The 26,440-nt window shown below is 48.9% G+C and overlaps 1 protein-coding gene across 2 annotated transcripts in view; it reads left to right on the top strand.

The window, feature by feature from the left end:
- Positions 1–26,440, top strand: part of CHCHD6 (coiled-coil-helix-coiled-coil-helix domain containing 6) — a 239,183-nt gene that overhangs the window by 178,184 nt on the left and 34,559 nt on the right. For both annotated transcript variants that reach the window (XM_032412070.1, XM_032412069.1), the window contains one exon: positions 14,936–15,006. In XM_032412070.1, coding sequence (XP_032267961.1) covers positions 14,936–15,006 — 71 coding nt within the window. The remainder of the gene's footprint in view (positions 1–14,935; positions 15,007–26,440) is intronic.

The raw sequence follows: 26,440 nt of genomic DNA, 5'->3' as shown, positions 1-26,440 counted from the left end.
CAAGGTTATTATGATTGTTATGGGAAGAGACATGGAGGATCTGAAGTAGGGCATATGGGAGGAAGGACGGAGAGGAAAGGACACATTTGCTGCTATTTCTAAGATAGAACAACAGAAATTGGTGACCCTCAGGGTAATGAGGGAGTGAAGAGGTGGTATTCTGGGAGTTCTTACTGGAATAACGGAGTTTAAAAGGAAATTGGGGAAACTCTTACAACTCAACAACAGAAAGACACACAACCCAATTAAATACAGGCGCAGAAAACACACAAATGGCCACCAGGTACATGAAAAGATGTCCAGTGTCATTAGTCATTAGGGAAATGCAAATCAAAACAGTGATATACCACCTCACACCCACTAGGATGGCTCTAATTTTCTTTAATGTTTAAAGAGGATAATAAGTGTTGGTGATGATGTGAGGAAATTGAAACATTGTTGGTGGGAATGCAAAACAGTTCAGCCGCTGTGGAAAAGTTTGGCAATTCCTCAAAAAGTTAAACACAGAATATGCTCTAGCTCTACTCCTAGGTATATACCCCAAAGCACCAAAAACAGGGACTCAAACAAATACATGTACATGCATGTTCAAAAATGATGGTTGTGCAATGTTATGATTATACTGAATGCCACTGAAATGTTCACTTGAAAATCATTAATTTTCTGTTATGTGAATTACACCTCAATCAATATTTAAAAACAACAGGAAATAGCGCATCGGGTGTGTACATGTTGAGGACCTGTAGGGTATTTGGGTCCAGTGGGCAGCTGGGTGTGCAGACAGGGCTTCGGCATCATCAGCACTCAGGCTATGCTCTACGGGTCTCAGGCTGACAGGGTTTCCTTTAGAGACATCTGAAATAGGAGATTCCGGAAGTGACTTGGATTTTCTATAACTGTACTTCTGTGCAACACTTGGAGAGGGCAGATGACATTGTTTTGGGTCAGGTGGCTACCTGTTAAGATGATCAGGTCGCTTTATTATAGGTCAGATTATCATATTGGAAAGGTGCTAAGAAAGAGATCAACATTAGCCCTGAGAGTTCTCATTCTCACTTCAGTCAACATTTTTATTAGTGATTTAAAGACCTAGAACACCTACTCATCAGATTTGCAAATTACCCAAAGCTTGGATGGATAGTGACTGTGCTGAATGACGGTCAAACCCATGTGCTGTTTGGGGCTGCCCCACATCTACTTTTCCTTCCTTTTGGTGTCAGGGTCTGGATTTCTATTTGGATGCCTCCCTTTCCTGTCCATATAGCCCATGTGCTTCTGAGTGAAGCGAACCCAGTGCCAAGTCCAAGGTGGTCCCTCGTTAGCTTAAATTGATCTTCATATCTCACCATCCTGGCCTTCGTGGTTAAGTCAGATCATAGGATTGTGTGGGCTTCAGAGAGCACAGTGTCTTTTCTTGCTCTTTCCCTTTGCCTTTCCCGTTAGTGAGAGTACCCTCCTGTCACATACTAGCCGTTCTATTTTCCAGCCCTGTGTCAACAAGGAAGTGCGGGGCCCCTAGAAGCTGCTGGCAACCACCTTGCAACCATGAGGAGAACCCGGCTTAGGATGAAGCCAACCTAAAGAAAGCAGAACAGGGAGGTGGAAGTAACCAAGTTCTTGGTGACCTTGTTCAGCCACTTGACCTCTTACCTCAAGTACCACTGGACTACGTAAGCCAGCAATTCCTCTTAGTGTCCAGACCACTTTGAGTCTAATTTTGTACTACCTGCAACCAACAGTGTCCTGACTAACACAGTGAAAAATCAGTCACTGAAGATCTCACCAAATCATACTCACTAAATTCAATGTTTGTTAAATTTTTACATTGAAATTTGGCCAGAATAAATGTTGGGCTTTTTTTCCTTGGCTCCAGAAAAGTTATTGCACAAGTACTTTGTAGCAACATATACGGAAAAGACCTGGGAGTTTTTGTTGACATTAAGCTCAGTGTGATATGCAGTTAGAAAGACCCAATTCTAATTTCCCAGCCATTTTGCTTAGCACCTCTGTGACCTTGGCAGTTGAGATATTGTTTGTAAGTTTCCCAGCACAGTACTTGGCTCAGGGTAGGTGCTGATATAGCTTAGCAGTGGCAGAGTGGTCGTGATGTATGCATACTTCCAGCTTCAGGAAACAAAAAGCCAGACTCTAACTAGCTCAACCCATAAGGAAACAGGAGACCCAGAGTGGTGCAGCCTCTGTGGTGGGCTTCATCCACACACTCTGCCTGCTTCCCCCTGACTCTCTTGGGTTTGCCCTCCTCTGACCATCCAGAGCAAGAGATGCCAGCCGAATCTCAGAATTCCCGGCATCACCCCAAGTTTCACTCATTCTGACAGGACTAGCTTAGGTCACTTGCCACCCCTGTGGCCAGGCCACTGGCATGCACTGGTTGGCCTGACCTCGGTCACACACTGCCACCCCCAGATCTGGGGTTGTGGTCTGCTTCCCTCAAACCATATGCATTCCCCGAGGGAAACTGGGAGCTTGGGAGAGGGAGAAAAGGAATGAGTGCCAAAGAGGCCACCAACAAGAATTGACTCAAATGGAATCATCCCAAAAGCTAATGTTGTTTAAGACCGTGTTCATGCAGGTGTAATCTATATGAGAGAAGAGGCAGTTGTCTCCCTAGTCTGACTTATCTTGGACTTACGTTCCATTCTGGAACATTCTGGAACAACTGAGGCTCTTTCCAAAGAGTGCCCACAGGATCTGGGGAACATTTGAAACCATGCCATGTGAGGAAGGATTGGGTGCTGGTAAGAGAAGACTCAGTGGCACCATGATAACTGGAGGGTCAGTTTCTCCTGCAAGACCAGAGTGAAATGGCACCAGTACCACTGACATTCATTGAGTGCTTCTTGCATTACTAGGTCTTATACCACGTTCTCCTCCTGCATTGTCTCCCTCCATCCTTATCGTATTGCTTTGAGGGAGGCACCACACCTACTAAGTAGTTACCATCCTCATTTGGTAGTTGAGGAAGCCAAGGCACAGAGAGGTTAAGTAACCTGCCTGAAGGCACAGAACAGTACTCGGCAAAGCCAGGCTTGAATCTCATGTTTTCAGCTCAGGTTTCCCTGGCCTTAGAGCAGTGAATGCCAACCTTAGCTGTACATGAGAATCCCTTGGGAAAGCTTCTTTAAAATACTGATGCTGGGGTGCTTGGGTGGCTCAGTTGGTTAAGCATCCAACTCTTGATTTCGACTCAGGTCATGATCTCAGGGTCCTGGGATTGAGTCCCAGAGTCAGGCTCTGTGCTCAGCAGGGAGTCTGCTTTAGGATTCTCTCCCTCTCCCTGTGGCCACCCCCCGCCCCCATCAAATAAATAAATAAAACTTAAAAAAAAATAAAATACTGATGCCTAGGTGCCACTCCAGACTGATCATCAGACTCTGGGGGTGGGCCCAGGCCTTATGCTTATAATTAAGTTGCCGTGGTGATTGTAATGCCAGGGTTGAGGACTGCTGGCCTAGAGTGTAAACACCAAGCCAAGGGCCCCAGTGTAGTTGCCTTCAGAAACTCAGTGAGAATTCAGATCTCTGGAGTTGCAAGTATAAAACCATACGGACATATAAGGACCGTGCTGAACTAAGGAGGGTAGGACCCAACCAAGGGCATTCAATTTTTTAAAAAAATTAACAATGCTATTGAAACAAAGCCCATAGGAGGCCCACCTTCTGCACACCTGTGCTTCTCAAACTTCACATGCACACAGATCACCTGGGAGCTTGCTAAAGAGCAGGGCTGGGGCAGGGCCTGTGGTATTCTGTGTTTCTAATAAGCTCCCAAGCGATGCTGCCACTGCTGGTTCATGAGCCATCCTTTGATTTGCAAGGCTGTATCCTGCCATGCTGCCTCAGACTGACCAGGTGGAGGTTAAGCTGAGAGCAAGGGGTGCAGACTTGTAGCAGCCTGCCTGGGGGAGCTTCTCTCTTGTGGCAGTCTTCAGAGAGGGACTAAGGCCCGCTCTCAGGCGTGTGTGGCCAGCCTCCAGCACAGAGGGCAGAGAGTCTCCTAATGCTGAGAATTGCTGAGTGCGGTGCCCCGCCGGGAGCCCTGCCTCTGCTGATCATCTGGACGTGGAACTTTAGGTATCAGCACAAAGAGCGGAAACATCTGGTTAATGCCACTGTGGCCTACATGTACTGCACCTGAAGGTCTGATTAGCTAGGTCCTGAGAGAGCCCACACCGCAGCCCCATGTCATCCCATTGCCTCTTTCTTCCCCACAGAATTCCCAGCCTCAGAGGGGTCATAGCCCTGGGGTTGTGTTTGAGAGTTTTACTCTGCTACTCTCTGTTGCAGAGAATGAGCAATTCACAGTATCAAGACTCTTAATTTTACTCAGGGTCAGCTCACCAGTAAGTGACAGAAATGGAATTAAAATTCATGTCTCTTCATTTTTTTTATTTCTCTTACTTTCTGTTGTGCTCTGCATTTTGTTTTCAAACTGTTTAGGTATTCACTTAGCCAAACATGTTTCTGCAGATGTAAAAACCAACTAACCAGCGGCACCAAGCATGGCTGGCTGCCGAGCTTTTGTGTTGGGGCAGCAACACGGCCCGGCTGGACAGCCCTGCCTCCTTCCACATCCTGCCAACGGAGTGATTACGGCGGTAGATTACCTTGTCAGTCCTGTTTACTGCAAGCACACCGCTGAATTCCCTCCTTGTCTACCCTCACGTGGCTTCTGTCCATCTAGGTTAAGTGCCGTTCTGTATTTAGCAGCCATTTAAAGCTCTCTGCTTCCCTTTCTCCTTCAATAACTACTTCCTGGCCTCAGTCTGGCTCTGCGCTTCCTGTACAGGCATTGGGTCTGGGTAGACACTCAACCTTCCACGTACCGTAGGCATTTTTTAAAACATCTTTTTCACATACCACTTTAAATGGGGCTTTGATCTTTTTGCCTTTAACTGTTTACCATACTTCTGCCGTGCAGTTTTTCTTGAATAATCCCAATCCTCTGAATTCATTTTTTCCGGTCCCTTCCTAAACACTGTAACGTGGAATCTTCCCTTCAGACTCTCAGATAGGAGCTGACCCTGCACTCTGACCGGCCCTTTCTGTAGCTCCCCCAGCCTGTTTGTGAGGAGCCCGACAGTTGAGTCAGCCCTGCGTGGTGCTGACAGATTGCTGCGGGGGCTGTGGCCCTTCCAGGGAACTACGGGGCACCTTGTGTGTGTGTCCTGTGGGGCGTGCTGGTCCTTTCCAGCCTCGGTCACCCAGGAAATCACCAAGGACTCCAAAAGTGTGGGTCTTCTCACCCAGACACACCTCAACTCCACACAATGAAAAATAGCTCTCGGAGAAAGGGACTCATAAATAGAACTGGTTGCTGCCAGAGGAGAGGGGGCCTGAGGGTGCAAAATAGGGGAGGGGCAGTAAGAAGCCCAAACTTCCAGTTAGTTATAAAGTAAGTAAGTGATCAGGATGGAAAGTACAGCATAGAGAATATAGTCAGTAATATTGTAACTTTATATGGTGGCAGATGGTGACTAGAATTAGCATGGTGAGCATCTTGTAATGTATATAAATGTCGAGTCACTATGTCGTACACCTGAAGCTAATATAATATTGCAGCTCAACTATTCTTTGAAAAAAAATTTTTTTAAAGAAAAGTTCTTAGATGATCAGCACTCACCTAGAGGTCTGGTGGCTAATGTTTAGTATTCAGTGTAAATCAAAATTATAAAAAACCTCTACAGTTATTGCTGATTAACACAGCTTTACATTTATCTAGTGCTTTACAGTATATGTGCGTGTGTATGTGTGTGTTGTGTGTATGTAGATGCCTAGGGCTCTGTTTTCTTCACCCTCTTGTAAGGAGAGTGGTAACTCCTACCCCCAGTCACACACACACAGCAGTACACACATGCACACACACACCCCAGAGGCAACTGAAATGTTAGGAGGCTTAGCTAAACACACAGAGCAGAAGAGGTGTGGTCCAGAAAACCCAGCTCTGAGCCTTAGACTCTTCATTATGGCACAGCAGAAAGTGACAGGGATCTTTTCTCTCTGGCTTTTCACAAATGTAAATACTTCTAGGAGGGTCTCACCTAAAGCCACTGTGACAACACTAATTAGCAGTTCACATCTTTGCAAGGTTCAGATAGCAGCCAGCCAGGTGTGTTAGGAAAGAGGACATGGAGATGTCCAGGGAATGTGGGGTACCTGGAAGGGCAGGATGGGGGTGCCCTGGTGGAGGAGGGGAGGGGCACGACATGATGGGTTGTTGCTTCAGGAGTGTTCCTGCAGCCACGAGGAGGGCAGATCCTAGGAGGCTAGGCCCAGGATTGGAGGCCCAGCAGGTAGAAAGTCGTCAGCTACTTTAGGCCAGAGGTGATGAGGGCAGAGCTGAGGCAGCAGGCAGAGTCCAGAGACCTGCAAGGTCCAGAGTGAGCTGAATTACAAGACCTTTGTTCGTTCAAGTATGGATCAATAAAGTAAAAAAGCTAACCCCAGGCTCATGCGGTTCCCAGTCCAAGTTGGGGAAACAGGCATGTTAACAGGATTGCCTCACGCTGTGGGAAATGCTGCTGAAAAGCATGGTACAGAGTACCGAGAAGGGAAACATCAGTTTTGTGTGGTGGGTAGGAGAGGAATGACACTGCCCAGCAGAGGGGACGTTGTTGGGTCTTGAAGCACAAATCAGAGTTTCTCAGGAGGGTAGGGTAGAATTGGCAGAAGAAACAATACAGAGAGCACGACGGAGGCTTGGAAGATGGTGAGTTGTCTCAGGTGAAGGGCAGAACCCACCAGGGGCAGTGCCAAGGTTGTTCATTACGAAGGGCCATCTCAAAGGGAGAGTCAGAGGCCACTCTGCAGATGGGGGGAGGGCGGGACATGGAAAGTTTTAAGCTGAGAGGCATAGTTAAGGATTGCTCCCACAGTGGTAAGCCTCAAGGGAAGAAAGTAGCAGGAGGACCAGTGTGGTGTACGAGTGCAGGACGTCCTCATAGGTTAGTCATGAATGAATGAAAGCAGGGACAATAGGGAGCAAGGAAGGGCCTCAAGAGACAAGTGGGGAGCAGAGGTTCCTGCATCTGGTTGCCAGCTTGATCCAGGGGCCTCAGGTCCTCATCCAGGTGCTGGGCAGGTAGTGGTGGTGGTCGATGCAGGAAATGTAGGGGGTGGACATAATGAGAAAGCTCAAGAGGGGGAGAGTTCAGGAAGCACAGTGCCTGGCAGAAGGAAAGAGGAACTGAGAGTGGGGTCCTATGACTGATGGGACCCAGCTCTGATGAGGGCCGAGGGGGATCTCAGTGCTCAGCTAAGGCTTACTGAGCAGGCTCTGTAGCAAAGCTACGGGAGTCCTTGCTTAGGCTCCAGCCACTGCCCTGAGCCCCTCCCTCACACCCCAGCAGCCTACCCGGTGCCCCCACAGGTTGTCTCCTGGACGCTCTGGACTCCACAGGCTGACTCTCCACCACTGGTGTGGGGTCGTGTTTGTCCCGCCCTCAGGAAATGACCCACCGACTCCCTTGGGGCACTGCTTCCACTCTCTCTTTGTAACACGGCAACTGGTGATCCTTCCAGAGTGGAAATCAGATCATATCATCCCCTGATCAAACCCCCCAGTGGCTCCCTGCCAACCTGTCCTTTCCCTGCATCTGTTCTTCTCTTGAACATCTTCCAACCATGTTCCCCTTGCTTTCCCAAGAACATGCCAAGTGTCGTCTGTAATCCCATCTTAGGACCTTTCCCTGAATCTTATTTCCCTCTTCACTTCTGCCCCAAGTCACCCTGGCAGAGAGGCCTGGATCAACTTATTTAAAATAGCTCCCACCCCATCTTATTGCTCCTCATCCCATTCACCTGCTGCGGCCCTTTATGACATTTCTGAGTAGAATTATTTTCTTGTTTTTCCGTATCCAGACTGTTAGCTCTGTGAAGGCAAGGACTTCATCTCTCCTGTTCACTGCTGTGCCCTCTGATTGCACAGCAAGGCTTGGTGAACAGTGGGCGCTCAGTAAATGCTGGTTGAATGAATGGAAGAAACAAATGAACCCTGACATGCTGGGCAAGCTTGTACCCATTGTTCACTGTACCCTCAGAGCACCCCTGAAAAATGGGTCTGCATTTGCCCCCACAGGACCAGGAGGTAACAGGCTCAAGGGAGAGGGAGTCATCTTCCCATACCGCTGTGGACCCTGGAACCTAGCAGCCTGGAGGGATGGTAGGCTCTCCTCTGGGGGTGAAGGGTCATGGGCAGAGACAGAGGCATATCTGGTCCTGGGGGAGACGTGCCTGTTGGTGCCCAGTAGCAGCCTCACTGGTCTCTGAAGTTGAGACACAGTCATATACCCACCGTAGGAATTCAGGGCGGGTACCAAGTTAAGGTCAGGATAGCTGTTGTGGAGAATTACAACTTGTGTGGAAGGTTCAGATGAGGTTGGAGCCCTAGGTTTCTGGCCATTCTGGGGGATGGAGGGAAGATCCCAGGTAGGGCCGTCCTGGGGGGTACAGGGAGAATCCCAGGTGGGGCTGTCCTGTGGGGTGCAGGGAGGAATATGGGGGATCCCAGATAGGGCCATTGTGGGGGTTCAGGGAAGATCCCAGATAGGGCTGTCCTGCGGGGGTGGGAGGCCTTGGGTGTGGCCTGACCTTAGATGGCTGTGACAGTTCAGATGGTAGGCCTGGAGGTGAGGAGACCATGGAAAGAAGGAGCTCTAGCACTGAAGGAACCCAGATGGACATTGCTGAGTGCAAGCAATGGAGGGAAAGATTGTTGTCTGTGCACCCCCATCTACAGTAAGTGCCAGAGCAAGTCTGGAAAGAGAGGTCATTTCTCCACATGACAGCAGAGTAGGGAGCTGGTAGGTACCCAGGAGGAGGGAAAGAGACAAAGATGTAGTTGTGACTTCATAAATAACCAGGAACCAGATGTTAAGCCATTTCACAAAACTGAATTTCCATTCTTTGCCAACTGTGTTGCTGATCACATGTCCTGAGATTTAGAAATTTTTGTGTTGACTATTTGACTCTTTACAAAGAAGACTTACATGCATTTCTTCTTTGTGTTTTTTATTTTCAAGTCAGAGATTCTTTAAATCCTGAATACATTAATTTTTTTCACTCCCCTTAAAATTTAGCATTCCTGTGAGCTTTGAGAAGCTTTTGGTAATTAGGCCGGTGAGTTCCACATCTCCCTGGATGACCAGCCCTCAGCCATGTTGACAGCACCTTGGCATGGGGCTCTCCTGTCCTCACTCTTTTCCTCTCAGATTCTGGGATTTTTTGAGCCCTCACCTCTGGGCCCTTCCATGGCCTGCATTGACTTTGCTGGCAATCTCCCCCTGCACTGGACAGCCAGGAAACCACACTTCACATTTTTCGACATTGGCTTTGTGTCCTGTCTGCATGGCCTTTGGTTTGTTAAATTTCTCCTGGGGGGACAGCTAGGCACAGAGGGAAGGCCATGATGGCACTGAGTGGGAGGCTGATGGACCTATGTTCAGGTCCTGCTTCTTTCCGTTGAGGTTCTGGCCCCCAGGGTGGGATCCTCTGCCTCTCTGAGCCTCGTGTCTTCATGTGGCAGAGGGGTGGACATTCCTACCTTGAAGCACTGCTCTGGGCATGGAGGGGCCAGCCTGTTTGAAATTCCCTGCTCTGGCGCCTGGCCTCAGTGATCCTGTGGAGCCTTGTGAGCAACGTGTCCCCATTTGATTATATGGTGCCCTCCTCGGTGCCCACAGGGTGAGAAAGCAAAGTTTCTCCATTGATGACACAAATGACCACATCCCACTTGTATTTTTGCATCTTTTCTAATGGTACTGACCTCTACTTTTATTCACTTGACGAATTTTTATTGAGGGCCAACTATGCGCCAGGCATGGCTGGAGGCTCTGGGGATAGATCAGCGAGCAGTACAGGGGAAAACCCCTCCCTTTGTGGAGTTTGCATCCTCAAGCAAACCTCTCTTACTCTTTTACTATTCCCAGATCTCCCTTCCAAATATATTTGTTGGTTAATATGCATTTGGCTGTTAAGTTCTCAAAACACTTATTGAGCGTTTACTCTGTGCCAGGCGCTGTTCTAAGCATTTTATATGATTATCTCACTGGCATCTATACCAGTTCCCACACAACCATATGAAGGAGGCTCTGTTATTGTTCTCATTTTACAGACGAGAGGCAAAGGAGGCAGACACAGAGGTCTGGACACTGGCCCGTGGTGTACACACTGTAGGGGCCGCGTCCTGACTCCAGGGCCCATACCCATCCTCGCTGCTCCAGCTGCCTCAGTTGTTCCCAGGATGGGCCTTAGACCTTAGTTCAGGCTTTCCCCTCCAACAGAAATGCCGCATGGACTGTCACCTTGACACCCAGCAGAGGCCCACACACATAGTAGGCAACTTAGGAGCGTTGGTTGCTCGGGTGCGTGTCTGCATGGCCCCTGGAGGGGCTTTTAGGCCCAAGAGCCACCCCCTGCTGGTCATCACGCTGACCTCTGTTGTCTTCTGTTCTAGGACGGCCACAGCTCGCTCCACTGCCCGACTAGTGGGTTAGTGCAGGCTCCCCCCTCCTGCACCCTGCCCCTCTCTGGTCCCTCATGGCTCCGCAAGTGGAGGCAGCAGGATGGCTTCTGTGGCCCACGACATGTTTCCTTGTCATCCCCTTCTGAGCCTTCTCACTGTGCCTCCCCTCACCATCACGTTCTCTTTTGATCTAGCAAATCCAGGCCCTTGGAGAAATCAGACAGTATGAAATATGAAAACTGCCTGGGAAGTAATTGAAGAAACACTGTGACTTTTGAAACCCATAGAGATAACGCTCACACCTTCTTACTCACGTTATTTAATTTTTAATGGCAGATTTAATTAATGGAGATCGGGTCTTCTGGTTTCAGATGTACATACGGAGCAGCTGGAGGAGGAGGAGGGGCGGCTGTTTATAGGGTGGAGGAAAAGGCTCCAAGATTCTGAATCTGAAGAGTGTAATGGGGAAGAAAGATCACCCAGAGATAATAGTTCACGATCACTGGGTGCTAGTTGACGTGTGGGGATTCAGTACAGTGCATTTAGAGAGATGTCCCTGCAACGTTTAAATGGGTGATAGGGCTCCTTGCAGGCACTGCGCCCAGGCCTCCCCAGGCTCTGTGGGACTATGCTGCAGGCAATTCCAGGCACCCTGCTGGTACCGCACTCCATCGTCCACACAGCTGCCAGAATGTTCTCTGAAACACACATCTCCCCTGCCACTCCCTCACAGAAAAAGTAAAACCTCTGCCTTCCGGCCTGCAGTTGAGAACCCCACATGCCCAGGTCCCAAGCTGTCTTTGTCTCCAGCCCCTTCCTTTGCTTCTGGTAAGACTACAGCATCTAACGTGTGGTGTCTCTCCCTCTCCCTCTCATTATTGGCTCATGTAAGACTCCATTCATTAAAAGTGCATGTACCCTTTGACCCAAGAGTTTGACTTCTAGAATGTACCCTTCAGATATGCTCACTCGTGCACAAAGGTAAAGATGCCATGATGTGCCTTTCAGCATTGCTTGTGATCGTGGAACCTACTATGCAATACTATTCAGTGGGTGAAACGATGAGGCATCTGAGCAGGGAAGAAACGAGGAACGGTGTTGAGTCCACTGTGGTGCTGGGGGTGTGCATGGGTGAACTGGCTCACGGGGGCAGTGTGCAGGAGGGGAGCGCTGGGGTCCAGGCTGGCCAAGAGGCTTACTGGTCACTGTATTCCTACCCTCCGCCCTTTGTGCTTTTGCCCTTTTAAACCATGTGTAAGTAGTATTTTTTCAAAAACATTGTTTAATATAAAAAAAAAAAAAATTTAGGCCTTGATTCAAGTGCCAGCTCCCAAGAAACCAGTCTGATGGTCTCTGCCAGACTGTCCTTTCTTGAGCACATGGGACAGTTGGCTGAGCGTCCCATTGTAATTGTGACATTGTGTTGCCTGGGAGTCCCGTGAGGCTAGGGGGCAGGCGTGCTTGTCTTGGAAACCCCGGGTACTCAGGGGGTTCTCCATATGAGCATGGATGGCCCCAGTCCTTAGAGAAGCCCACAGTGGTGGTATGGTCCAGGGGCCTGCAGAATGCCCTGCTCCTCCTGGCAGAGGGTCTGAGTGGACTCCAGCACCCTCAGGAATGCCTGGTGGACACAAGGAGAGGGCTCAGCATCCCCAAGGCTCAGACCAGGACCTCCGTGGACCAGGGGAGCCACACAGGGGACGCTCCGTGGTGCGTGGTCCCAGGGTCTGCTCAGGCAGATGACATGGCAGACTTGGCGGGGAGGGCGGGCGCGACAGGAAGGGGAATTCCTCTGAGTCATTCTGAGAGACAATAGAGGAAGCTGCAGCAGGATAATCACAACCACTTCTTGGCCTGTGGGCACTTCCTGTGACAAATCTCGCCGACCACATGTTCAGTCTGAGCTCTTAAGCAACTCAGCTGCTTGCTGAGCTCGCCCTGGCCGGGCCGCATGTGTGTGGAGATGCAGAGGCAGCACCGAGGCACTAGGGGTTCCAGCAGCCCACCTTGGAAAGGGACATTGACAGACCACAGGCCACAGGCCTAGCACACAGTGACCTGACGTGTCTCCAAAGAGGAGAAGGCCTGAGCTGAGACACTGTCTTGTGGCAAAGAGAAATGACCGGGGGTGGATGGAGGAGCTTAGGAAGGCCTATGCCCGCCTCAGAAAGTCCAGTGATGCCATGGGGGGCAGGGTGAGCACCGTGAGCCCACCACCACTCAACCCCGTCTCCCAGCCATCCTGCAAGGGAGTTGGGAGCCCTGTCTTACCACGAGGAAATAAGCTCCAGGAAGTAAGTGACTCACTAAAGAACACAGACCACATACGGCCGAGGAAAATGGAAATGTGGGCCTACGGGTCATGCCATCTTCTGTGAGGGCCCGTGGATGGAAGGGTCAGACTGAGTGTAAACGATTCCCATCAAGGACATCACAGAAGAGCATCTGCGTGGAGTGGGAGGAGAAGCCCCGAGCCAGTTCATGTCTGTGTGTCCTTATTCCCACACCTAGGATAGTCCATACTGGGCGAATGTCAGACTGGTTTAGACAAAATCATAATCTCTTGGCTGGAACATCAGGACTCCAGAGAGAGAACATGGGGCAGCTTGGAGTCAGCAAAGACCTGCAGGAGCCAGAGCAGTTCTGGGGGGGGGGGGGGGGGAGAACCCCTATTTATTTTGTGCCTGTCCTGTGCTGGGAGTGTTCGCATTTCCCATCTGCTGTGCCTGATGGTTGGCAGACAGAGGCATGGGATATCGCGCCGGTTTAGACGTGAGGACCTGCCAGGCTCACTCAGCATTTGGGGGGTTGAAGACCCAGCACTGGGCTCACCCCAGCACAGCCCAGAGCAGTATTCTGGCACCCAGGCTCCTGCTGGTATGGGCCCCAGGTGTTCCCTCAGGCACACCCCCTTCCATGCGCCCTCCCACTTGACTCTTCCCCGAGGCAGGTACCAGGATGGGATGAGGGCCAGGTTCCCACCCAAACTCTGCCTTTGATACCCTGCAGGTCTCTAGGGGAGGTGCTTCCTGCCCCTGTCTTGATTACCTTCTCTGCAGATGGGATGATGGGGTGCCATGGGGCTAAGGCACTTCCCCTGCATGGCTCTGATCTGGGTACCTTTTCCATTTTGTCTAAGGAGTAAATTGTTCCTTTTGGGCCAGGCTATCTCTGTGCATGGTAGAGTGGGGAGATCCAGGCTTGGAGTCTGACAGGCATACACAGGGGCATGGCTCTATGACTTCGGATCCCTTTACCTGCCTCTTGAACTTCTTACAGGGACTGACCCATGCTGGTGGGAGGCACTTGAAGCTGGAAGCTTCCGTTTACCCATCTGTAAAAGAGGGGCAACCCCCCCTCCACACACACACACAGGTTCTAAAAAGGGTCTAGCCCAGGTCTGCAAGGGTAGGCAGGCTTCAGATGGCACCTCTGCTATCTTGTCACCCTCACCTGGGAAGTCTGACTGTCGGCTCGTCTTGGGCTGTCCTCTGGGGTTTCATTCTTGACACTGCTTCCTGCAAAAAATCAGTCTATCCGCTGTGAGCCTCAAGGTGCTCCACCAGGAGTGTGGTGGCAGGTCAGGTGAGCAGGTGTGTTTTTATTGGTCTCTTCTGGAAACAAGTGGAAAGTGCTAGGTTCTGGGTCTTTGAGGCATAAAGAAGGGGAGTAACTTACCCAGAGTCACACTGTGGTGGCCCGAGGGCTTCAGCCCAGCTTTGTCTTACTGCAGGGCCGGGCTGTTCTCTACACCAATCTGGTCTGTATGTGCACACTTACTTGGTAACCTCAGAAGGGATGGAGGTGCATGCCTTTGGTACCGCCCTGCAGCTCTGGACAGGGAGCCACCTTGCCAGGGAGCGCGGTGGTCATGGCAGGCAGCAGAGCACACACCCAGCTGGGAACCAGACATGTAATGCAGGGCTATGGTCTTGGCACAGCGCTTGCTCTGTGGCTTTGGGTAAGTTGCTTCACCTCTGGGCAACAGAGTCCACCAACCTATAAAATAGGGGTTGGACCAGATCAAGTCTCAGTATGCTTTTTCTTTAAACATAGTAAGTATTGTAGTCTCTGTTTAAACTACTCGCCTCTGGTATTGTAGCACAAAAGCAGCCATTGACGATGATTAAACAAATCATGAGTGTGGCTGTGTTGCAATAAAACTTTATTTACAAAATCAGGTGGCAGGCCAGGTTTTGCTCATGAGTGGTGGATTGCTGACCCCCAAACCAGAGGATCTACATGTCCCTCCAGCCGTTGCTACTCTAGGATTCTGCAGCCAAGGTTGGCCCACGGTGGGTGGGAGCTAGACCCGAGCTGTGGATCAATCACTGATCTGCTTTGATGCTGGTCAAGAAATTAGCATCTGTCGATTTTTAACATGGTTGCTCCCGTGAGGGAGCCAGAGGGAAATTTCAATCTCTGGTAACCAGTTCTGTTTTTCTCTTTGTAGAATGCCGAGATGTATAAACTGTCTTCACAGCAATTCCATGAGGCAGCTTCGAAAATGGAGGGCATGATAAAGTAAGAATTTGCTTATTATTTTTTGTAAACTTAGCCTGTATTTGTAAGAATCACCACACATGGCTTGAAACCTGCCACCACCTGCCTAATTTCAAATTTCTCTAATAACATAGACAACCATCTGCTCCTCGGTCTCTCACCTGGATATGAGGCAGCCATTGGTCATCTATAATTGGCCAAATGAGCACTCAGCTCTTCCCTGGCTCCCTGGCGGTGGGAGTGGGGCTGTGGCAGACGGGCAGACTTGTTTCAGACCCTTTGTACTGTGGGCTGGGCCACAGATTGGCCATCAGGCTCCCAGGGGAGTCAAGGAAAGGGTGCTGCTGCCTTGCCCCCCGCCCCAGTTTGTGCAGGTGGTTTTCAGAGCAGCCTGTTCCTGAGTACAGCTCTGTGTGCCTGGCCCTGAGCCATGTACCTCTTGCATGCTGACATGCTCAGGGCAGCTCCCATTTTATTCCCAGAAGGACTGGGGCTCAGGGACGCTGGTGGCTGGCTGAGTTCGCATAGCGCTGAGTCCCAGCATCCAGTCTGTCCTGCTCCTGTGCTGTGAGGGAGGCTTCAGAGCCAGAACATTAAGGCATGGCAGGTGCATGCAGTGTGTCCATTACAATTGCACCCTACTGCAGGGGGAGGTCACAGGACGGTCTGCAGGGGATGCCGTGGAAGGGAGAGCTGGGCCTTGCACTCTGGGTCCTTTGTGTGAAGGTGGTCTCTGTGGACCAGGCCAACTCCCTTCTCCTCCCTCAAGGGTCTCTCCCTCCCAGGCGTAAATCAGGGTGATTCCCCAGGCAAACCGGTCACAGTGCAGAATGGTGAGGGGTTGGATGTGGCACGATGAGAAGGAATCATCAGAGGGAGGTTTAGGTGACTAGGAGGTGACAAAGTGCTTATAAATACAGCTGCTGATGCAAACCATGCAAGGAGCCAGGAAGGGTAGTGGGAGCAGATGGACTCAGTACAAATCTGGGGTGCAGCATGGGGCATCTGAAGCTAGGAGGCCATACTTCTGGAATGGACTACAGAGCCGCTTTGGGGAAGAGGAGTTATCTTGGGATTTCAAGTCCTAGAGCAGGAGACTCAGAGGAAGAACTTTCCGGCAAGCAGGTAGAGACTGGAAAGGTCTTAAGTCTGCCCACTGGGATCCCACAGGGATTCTGGGTGTGACCAAATGCTGTGGGCTGCACAGACCTCGAGGAATAGAATGTCCCAGCTGTGCTCGCAGACAAGGGCCCAGGTGGTTTGTCAGGGGCTGAGAAATAACTCAGAATCATGCTCAGTGAGAGGGAGAGGTTGAGAAGCAGTCACACCCCAGACTCTCTGGGGTGATAGCCACCCCAATAATGTGATCCCTGGAAATGGACAAAACCGCAGTGCAGCCCCTCGCCTGGGCCGATCCCCTGGAGCTGCCTGTGGGGCAGTGATGCTGGATCCTTAGCCCCTCTCCCTCTTTACCTGGATCATGGAACAGCCCGCCAAGGGGAAGAGGCTCTAGGGAAAAGCCAGCCAGCTTTACTGTCAGTGACCATGCTGTTTTGTTGCCTGCCATGTGGTCCACCATCCTGAGAGTGGACTCCTGGCCTCCTGGTCCCCTGGATTAATGCATTTGACTTTACTGTCACATCCTTTCTCATCGTCATGTCTTCTGAAGGCAAAGGGGAGATGGCATGTGAGTGTCTTCTTAATCTGAGTGAAGGGAAAGGTTTTTTTCAAAGGTTTACAACATCCCTTGATAATTACTACTATATGCTAAGCATATGACTAAATGGAGATGCTCTGCAAGGCACTTCCACTGTATCCTCTCATTTCCTATCGTTGGCATTTCACAGATGAAGAACTGAGGCTGGAGAGGTGGGATGCCCCTTACCTGGCCCATGATTACGCTCCAAGCTGGGGTCAAGCTTCATTTAGATGCTTTAGCGCCACGGCTCTTCTCCATGTGTCTTTGCATCTTTCCTGTCCCTCGAGGGCCCCTCTGAATGTGAGATGGGTGTCCGGATGGTGCTGAGCCTGCCTGGGCTCTAGAGTCAGGCAGACCTGGAATCCACCCTGGCCCCTGCCTCTTACTGGCTGGTCCTGTGACCTTGGGCAGGTCACTTCCCCTCTCTGATTTCCTCATGTGCAAAACAGAGCGATATCCCTCTTAACGCTTTGAGTGAGATAACACATAGAAAGCAGACCTAACATGTCAACAGTTGGTGGTGGTGTTGTGACCGTTTTTAATAATGGCAGTCATTTGAATCACTCTCGCAGCACCCAGCTTGGCATAGCGTGGCACAGATTTAATAAATAAATTGAGCTTACTAAAAAAAAAAAAAAAAAAAAAAAATTGCCTTTGCCCAAACAGAGTAAACAGGAAGCAGTGCAGAGTTAGAAATAATTTTACTTAAACATTGGGGATGGAGGGTGGAATCCTTGATTGGGAGATTTCTTGGATTAGCAAATGATTGTAAATTGCATTGTAAATGCCACAGAAATAAATGCCAACTGCTGACAGCAGTAATAGTTCTCTTCCAAGACAGTGAGCATCTTTTAACAACTTTGAGTAAACTGGATGTTTACTTAGGTGGCTAACTAGATGTCCATGTATTCATTTGTTCATTTAACATACATGTATAGAGTGTTTACTGTTTGCCAGGCACCATGCTAGGTGCTGGTGGTAGAATGATAAACAAGACAGCTCCAGTTCCTGTCAGCAAGGAGCTTGTCATTTGGAGAATGACAAACAATATTTTTAAATTAATTGCATAAAAAGCAATTGCCCAAACAATGATTGATTATGGTAATGAGCCATGAAAGAAAGTGTTTGAATTAAAAGGCACATGTCTGAGGACGCTAATGCAGACTTAGATGTTTGGGAAGGCTTTTCTAAGGAAGTGACATTTAAACGGATTCCTGCAATATGAGGAGGCTTTGACCAGTGGAAGGAAGTGGACAGAGCACTTCAAACAGAAGTTTCCACATGTGCAAAGGCCCGGGGGCAGGAAGTGATTTAGCATATTCGAGGAACTGAAAGGCCAGTGTAACTGGAGAGGAATGAATGAGAAGAGAGAGACAAGGATGAAGGATGAGAGACCAGGACTAAGAAGTCAGCAGAAGCCAGACCACACAGAACTTTGTAACCATGTTAGAGATTTCACTCGCATACTAAAATTAGTGAAATACCATTTCAGCTTTCTTTTTTTCTTTCCTAATATATGCACTTATGGTATTGACTTCTCTATAAACACAGCCTTAGCTGCACCCTAATGTTTTGATATATTGTGTTTTCATTATAATTCAGTTCAAAATTTTTCTAATTTTTATTCTGATTTTTTTCTTCAACTCATGGGTTATTTAAAAATATATTGCTTAATTTCCAAACATTTGGTAATTTTCTAGTTACATTTTTTATTTTTAAAAAGTTTAAAAAACTTATTTAGTAATCTCTACCCCCAACTGGGGCTCAAACTCATGACCCCGAGATCAAGAGTCACACACTCCACTGACTGAGCCAACCCAGCACCCCTCTAGTTACTTTTTGAATAATTGATTTTCAGTTTAATTCTGTGGTTGAAGGACATACTCTAAATCCTCTAAAATTGTGGGACCTTGCTTTATAGCCATATATATTATTTGTTTTGTTAAGCACTCTGTGTATATTTGAAAAGAATGTGTGTTCTGCCAATGCGTGTAGTATTCTGTGTTTGTCGGTTAGGTTCAGTTGGTCGGTCAGGTTCAGATTTTCTGTATCATTACTGATGTATGGATTTACGGTTTCTTTCTGAGATCACTTTCCTTCTAACTGAAGAACTTCCGTAGTATTTCTTTTAGTGTTGCTTTGCTGATTATAAATTCTCTTTTTTTAATTGTCTGGAAATCTATTTCATCTTCAGTTTTGAAGAATCTTCTCTTTGAGCTCCTTGAAGGTATCTTTACATTCTGATTTGATATCTTTTTTTCCCTGGAGAAGTCAGCTGTTGATATTATGATTACTCCTTTTTTGGTAATTACTTTTTTTTCCTCTGTCTGATGTTTAGCTTTTCTTTGTCTTTGGTTTTTTAGCAGTTTGACTATCATGTGGCTATGAGTCCATTTTCTTTCTTTTTTCTGCTTGGGGTTCATGTATTGGGGTTTGATGTCCTTTTGTTTTAGAAATTTCTCAGCCATTATCTCTTCAAATAAAACTCTACCCTATTTTGTCTTTCTTCCTTTCTGGCATTTCAGTTACATGTATTACTGTGTCTCATTTGTCTCTGTGCCTTTTTTTTTTCTGTTTTTCATCACTTTTTTTTAATCTTCATGCTGTCACCTGCAATTTCTCTATTGACTGCTCACTTCACTAATCCTTTTAATGTGTCAGGTCTCTCTTAAACCTATTTTTGAATCTGAATTTCAATTATTGAATTTTTGTCAGTTCTAGAAGTTTAGTTAGTTAGTTTGTTTGTTTGTTTGTTTGATTCTCAGTCTCTGGTGAGATTCTGGTTTTGCCATCTGTTTTCTGGAACCTATTAGTTATAGTTATTTTGAGGTCATCCGAGGGTCTGTTTCTGTTGCCATTTTTTCCCTCTTAGTCCTATCTCTTTGTGTGCCTGGTAATTCTTGATTGAATGCCAGGCATTGTACAGAGACTATACAGAGGCTCTGGAATGTATCTTCTCCCCCAGAGTGCTCCACCCTATTCCCTCGTGGCCACCTGAGGGACTGAGCTGACTGGAGGCTTGCTGCATGTTTGGTAAAGCTCAGGCTACTTCTGATTTACCCTTCTTTCTAGGGCATAGCTTTCCAAGGCTCCAAGGCACCTCCTTTCTTGGTGAGCTCTGAACCCCTTTGTTCGCCTCCTCAGTTCTGTGAGACTTCTGAAAATTCCACTTTGCCTTTCAGTGGCTTTTACTTGGCTCCTTAGCCTCTTGCCTTAAATAGCTCAAGAATGTGCTAAATGCCTTAAAAGAGGAAAACCACTGAGTGTTGGCTCACTGTATTTTAGCTCCCTTCTCTCTAGAATCCTGGTCCCTCAAGGCCTAGCTGTCTTGGCAGCCTTGAGCTCCAAAGGACTGTTGTCTCTCCATCCTCCTATGAGATTGCCAGAAGCCCTGAGGCTTCTCCACCCTTTAGCTGAAGCTGTTTGCCCAACTCTCAGCCTCCCTTCCTGCACCAAGAATTGCCAAAAAACTCAGTGAGGACAAGTGGCTCCAGGAGTGAGTACTTAACCTCTCTACAGTTCCCTTCCCTTCATAATCTTGGCCCTCAAGGCCTATTTTGTCTTGGTCCTCAGATGCCTTAAACAGACTTTAAATTTCAACTTTTAAAAATTTCTTTCTCAGAGGAGAGTGTAGTTCTTCCCCAAGCTACTCCACTATAGCTGGGAGCAGAAGTCTCAACTTAGGTTTTGAGGAATGATTAGTTTGCCAAGCAGAAAATGGCCATGCCAGGCAAAGGAAAGAGAGTAAGAACTAAAGCAAAGTCAATCAAACACTGGTTAGCAACATCAGACAATGATGGCACAGATGCCCCTCCCAACTTTTCTTGGGCTTGCTGAGCTTTCCTGAGGCCTGCTAAGCCCGCCATATATGCAGGGCCTCAGAATATACCTGTCAGAGAGTCAACAGAGAACTCAAGACTAAAGAGGAATGTCGTTGGTGAGGCCAGTATTCACAGTGTGGAGACTCTTGTTTTGGAAGAATTCTGTCATTGGGATAGAAGTGGATATCCAAAGTATGTATGCATGCACAGACACACACGTGCGTGCATGCCCCTCTACCTCACAACAGCACAGCAGGCGGGATTGTTCAGGTTTTCTGAAGGAAGAGATTAAGACCCCAGGGAACATCCTGCATTTATTGTGTCACATCTATTTTTTATGACAACCTTCAGTCCTCTTCCCGTGGGATTCATTCAGAGCCTGTCTCGACTTCTCCCTATCAGGAAACTTGTATAGTCCTCCCTGGCCCCACAGAGAGCCACCCCTCAAAGAGGTTAGAACAATTGAGTTGAAGGAAGAAGGTTATTAACTGTTTCCTGAAACTGAGTCATTGTGCTGCAAGGACTTTGATCCAGAGACATCTGATTAATGTAGACACAGTGACTTGGAACTTGCTGGGGCTGAGCTGCTGTGGTAGCTCTCACCCTCACCGGGAAGTCAGGGCTTACTAAATAACCTGTGGGGGAGGGGTTGGGCTCACCTGAGAGTATATTCTCAGGTGCTCTATTGAGCTACAGACAGATTGATTACCTATTAAAACAATGGTCATTTATTTGAACCCCAAATAAAATAGCATTCTGTCTTAATTGATCCAGATAATGTTCACATTAGTCTGATTTCAAAAGCTGCTTCTCACCCTCACTTCCCTATCTTACATAACTTTGTAAAAGGAGCATTTTCTACTCAGAAATTTACTAAAATATGTGGCTTAAACTGGTGTACATGGCTCTTTGAGAGGTTACAAATCAAAACCCATTTAATAGTTCATTTAACAAATCAAAATTCAGTTAATACATTTCTTTAAAAACCTGCATGCAGCTGTTCTGCTGGACACTTACATGGCTCCCGGGGTCTCCTCTAAACAGGAAGCTCTGGTGGCAGATGCCATTATTGTCCCACCCTGCAGGTCTGGAGACTAAGTCCCCTTACATCTCAGGCTCAGTTCACTAGTTAATTAAGCAGGGAAAATGATGGTGCCTGTGTGTCAATGAAATGTGGTTATCCACAGAAGTACTCAGGGACACACAAACAGCTGGTGGCGGACTGGGATTTGAACCCAGGCCTAGATGAATCTAGCTCTTTTCTACTCTACCAAGATACTTCCCTCTCAGGAATTTGCAGGACAAGGGGATTATCTGCTTGCTGATTAGCTGATTCAGACATCCCCCCCACCTCATGCTGGTGCTGTAAATTTCAGAGTGCGTGGGTGCGTCCCCTGCCCAGGGCTCTTTGTAATGCAGGCAGAGTTCTGCCTCTTGTAGCAAGAGAGAGATACATGCAGAGAGAATTCATCAACAGAGGTAGTGTTTGTGTGGTATGTGGAAATGGAAAGTCCAAACAAAAGATCTGGGGTGGTAGTACTCCCTCAGGCCAAAGCCCTGGGCTGGTTCTGGAAGTGAGTGTGGGCCACCTTTGAAGAGCCTCAGTGGGGAGAGGAAGTGGTTGGCTTCTTGCCCGCATCCCATCGTGTGCCCCCAGCAGACATCACTAGAGGATCCCAGCAATCTCCCCCTGAACCTGGATGGGTTCTCATCAGGGTTGGCATTCAGGGTGAAACCTACTTGCCAGCCCTGGATCAGATGACTTCTAAAGACCCGAGTTTTCCAGTTGGAGACTCTGCTCAGTTCCTAATTTCAGAATGCAGAATATACTGAGTTACCATTGTAGATCCTATTTTCTGTCTAGAATGCCCCCTCTTTTTTCCTTGCAGAGTAGGCTCGCTTTTCAAAATCCAACTTAAGCATCTTTTCTGTTTACTGTTTGTCTTCCCCAGAGGTCAGTCCAATATCTTATTTTTCTCTGCATCCGCACTGTCCAGCCCAGGACTTAGCTGTGATAGATGCTCACCAGGCATGTGTTGGGTGGGCGGATGAGCTGAGGCCCATTGTGTAGACTTCAGGAGTGGGATTTAAAAACAAATTGTTGACTGTCTAAGCACCTTCTCCATGGAGGCTTCTGCCATGCACAGCAGGGCCCCAGGTCCAGCGGTGGGGTGCTTGGGGGGAGTGTAGGGTGGCCTAGGGCAGGACTTTGAGGTCAGACAAGTGAGTGCATTCCCAGCCATGCTGCCTGATGTGTGGCATGCATCAGATGACAGAACTACTCTGAGACACGTGTCCCTTGCTTCTGAAGGTTTTTCTAAGGACATCGTGAGGCAATTTGTTAAGCACACTCAATAAACACTAGGTATTACGTATATAAAAACTCCCATTTTAATAGGAGAGAGATTGAAGTGCAGTAGCCAAAGAGGGTGCAGTCTCGATACATCGATACACAGAGCGACTCAACACCTGTCTGGACCTGGAGCCATGAAGGAAGGGGAGACACTGGGACCCCCCAGCTCTCCTTTTGGAGACGCGCCCTGCAGAGACCCTCACGTGTGTGCACAAGCAGCCACAGGCAAGGGGGCACGGAGCCCTGTGTCCAAGAGTGACAGATTTGGAGGCAGCCTCACTGCCTGTGAATAGGGCAGTGGATGAGCGTAATCTGTCTGATGTGGAAGAGCAAACAGCGGTTAAAAAATGAGCTGTGTGCGCTAGCACGGGAGGATGCTTGGGAGATGTTGTTGGGTGAAAAAGCGGGTTGTGGTTTACTCTGTGTGTGCACATTTGACACACATATAGTCTCTCTATTCGGTAAGTATGTGCAATTTATGTGGATATAGAGAAGAAGGTGTGGAAGGATACACTCCAAACAGAAAACTGTGGTTACCCCTGGGCAGTTCAAGGGCGTTCAGTATTATAAAAAGAGTCAGAGGGGACTGTAACTTATTTGCTATGTTTTTAATTTTGTAAAAAAATATATATATTTATGTGCAGCTTGTGTAATTAAAAATTAATAAGAATATAGAGACATTGCAAGAGAAGAATCGATGATGATTTGGGCCAAGGAAAAGGGAGGTTCCCAGTACAGTTGGGAACCAGATCCCAAGCTGACAGCTGGCAGGGACCACACACAAAGATGAGAGCTGACCCTGGAATTGTGTTCCTGGTTACACGTTTGTGCACATGCACATACATGTATGTGTGTGACTGTGTGGGAGGGCATGTATATGTGAGCGTGAGTGTACATGTGTGTTGAGTGCATGTCCATATGTGTGCGTGTGTCTGTGTGTGCATGCCCATGTGTGTCAGTATGTTGTCTTCTGATCAAGGCTTGGCTTCTAACTCTCCTGATGCCCTGTCTTTGAACTTCTCCATCAAAGATGGAGACTGTTGGACTAGATCTGTGGTTTTAAATGTCCTTTAGCTGTGGCTCCTGTTCAGAAGAAATCTGATGTGACGTGAACATGTGAGGTGCAGATGAGCTGCCATTCTGGGTGAAGCCAGAATGGACATTGAGGCCCTGTGGTCGGAAGCCCAGCTCCTGGAAGGCCAGGGGTCCAGGGGAAAGTGGGCTTCTTCCCTTCCAGGCGCCCCATCACTGCCTTCATGAGGGCTCAGCCCACTGCCCTGGGATCCTGCAGGTGCTGCTGGCTGGGTTCGGGCTGACATGCCATCTCACGCATTAGCAGGGAGATGACAGAAGATGAACCCTGAAGCAGGCACTGTGGTTTTTTGCTGGCAGGTGTAGCCAAAGGTTCCATCTGGAACAAAGTCGAAATGTTACTGAGCAAAGGAAACCTAGAAATTAGCCAGTGGTTTTCTGTCGTGCATTTGCTGTGTTACATAAGCCATCAAGCACTGGGCAGCGGCCCTTCGTGCTGTGCTGCTCAGGCTTGAGGCTGGGGAGGCCCCAGGGGGGTGGGGCTGGGGGGACCACAGCAGTGAAAGGGCCTAGAAGCTGAAAGGCAGGGAGGGAGAAGCCTAGCCAGAGGATGTACCTATCCCTCTTAGAAGGAGACTCTGACTGGTACAGGCCTAGAGCCTTGAACTGCAGCTTGAAAATTTAAGTTAGATCTAGGGAAGGACTTCCCAACTTGCAATGAGTGATCATAACATATTAACTGAGGGAAGGAAGCTGTACAGCCTTTATCTTCCTCTGGAGATGTTTAAGGAAAAGCAAGTATTGCTCTGTACCCGGAATGTGGTATATGCCAGCCCTCTTCCCCATGTGATCACAAACAACAGAAGGGCCACTTCCTCTGCGTCAGCATTCTGTCGGCCTCCCCTGGCTGGCAGGCAGCCAGCCACTGGGTTTCTCCCAGGGAGAGTTTCCTAGTGGTTTGCGCTTGACCCCTGCTTAGGGCAGGGATACTGTCCCCACTTCTAGTGATTCATTCCATAGCCCCTGCTCTGGTTCTGTGGTCCACCATCCACAGAAGGGAGTCGGGGAGGGCCTAGTTGTAGTTGCCCATAACTGCCTGGTCATGAAAACTTTGATAATCACTTCTCTTTAAAGAGAGGATTAGGTGATGGTGATCTGGAGTCTCGGCTTAGGCTGGTACAGGACACAGACATGGACAGTACAGGACATGGTCTGACATGGCCTTCACCTCCGCCGAGAACACAGACGCCACCCTGCCTGCAGCCTGCCCACCTCCCCAGACAGCACCCACTCCCTCTGCACTTGTCTCCAACATGTCCCCGCCCATCCCAGATCAGTTAGCTGTGTCTCTGAGGTGCCTCATAGAACCTAGGGACACTTCCTGGGGTGCAGCTTAGAGCACTGTTTGACACTTCTGTGTTCAAGCATCCCATTCTACTAGATCACAACCTTCTTGTGGGCAGGAACCTTGTTTTCCTCATCTTTGTGCCCCGCGGGTCCAGGACTTACGCGCTCACTCTGTATTTAGTGAGTGGAAACCCACTGTAACGTATGGTAACTGCTACAGCAGTGTATGAAAGAAACAGTCTGGGAGCAGAGGAGATGGAGCAATTAATTCTGCCCGAGCACAGTGGGGCTTCAGAAATGAATTCATGTTTGTGCTGGGTCCAGGCAGGCTCTACTGGCAAGGGTCAGGGTAAGCAGCCTGAGAGTGGGTCCTTTCCCTGTGGGGTGTTAGAAGAAGGTAGGGCACTGGTGTTGGGGGAGAAGCAGATACTGAGGGGGTAGGGATGAAGCTCAGATGTGGCTGGAAGGGCGGGCTGGTCCGGATGTAAAGGGCCTTCTGTGCATATGAAAGAATTTGGAATTCACCCTACAGGCAGTGGCAAGCCATAAAAAAGCTTTTAAGCAGGGAATTGATATGATCGAATTTGTGTTTTAGAAAGATAACTGGCAGCTTCTGGGAGATGAAACGGTAATGGTGTTGAGGTGGGAGGCAGGAAGCCTGCTTAGGAAGCTGCCGCAGTACTACTAGCCGGGATGACTCACCCATTCAGCAGATACGTGGTGAGGGGCCCCGCGCAGGCACGGCCCAGGCAGGGCACAGCCCTCGGCCCCGCAGAGAGGGTTCCCTCGCTCAGGGCAGCGAGATGGACAAACGGTCAGCAGTGAAATAAGATGATTCTGCGAAGTGCTGTGAGGATAAAAGGAGATCATGGGATAGAGGGGACTGGAATTTCTGGACGGAGGATCAGGGACGACTGTCCAACACTGGAGCAGCACCAAGCAATAAGAAGGGGCTGTGCAGATACCCAGGTGTGGGCACGGTTGATCCCTGGGAGACTCTGCGTGCCAGTGGGAATGGATGAGGAGCGGGGAGACAGGGAGGCCCCTGACCAAGGCTGGACAGGAGCACACGCATGAGCACCTGGAGGGTTTGTGTACCATCCCTGGAGCTGTAGGCAGGTAAGGGGCTCCCTAGCCGCCCCAGCACTGGGGCAAGGAGGGTCAGGGGAGCCTGTCTGACAACCATGGGGGCGGTGGGTCCTG

This window comes from Phoca vitulina, unplaced genomic scaffold (assembly GCF_004348235.1).
Source record: "Phoca vitulina isolate PV1807 unplaced genomic scaffold, GSC_HSeal_1.0 scaffold13, whole genome shotgun sequence".
Taxonomy (NCBI): domain Eukaryota; kingdom Metazoa; phylum Chordata; class Mammalia; order Carnivora; family Phocidae; genus Phoca; species Phoca vitulina.
Note: the sequence above shows the minus strand (reverse complement) of the source record. Positions and strands in the feature narration are given on the sequence as shown.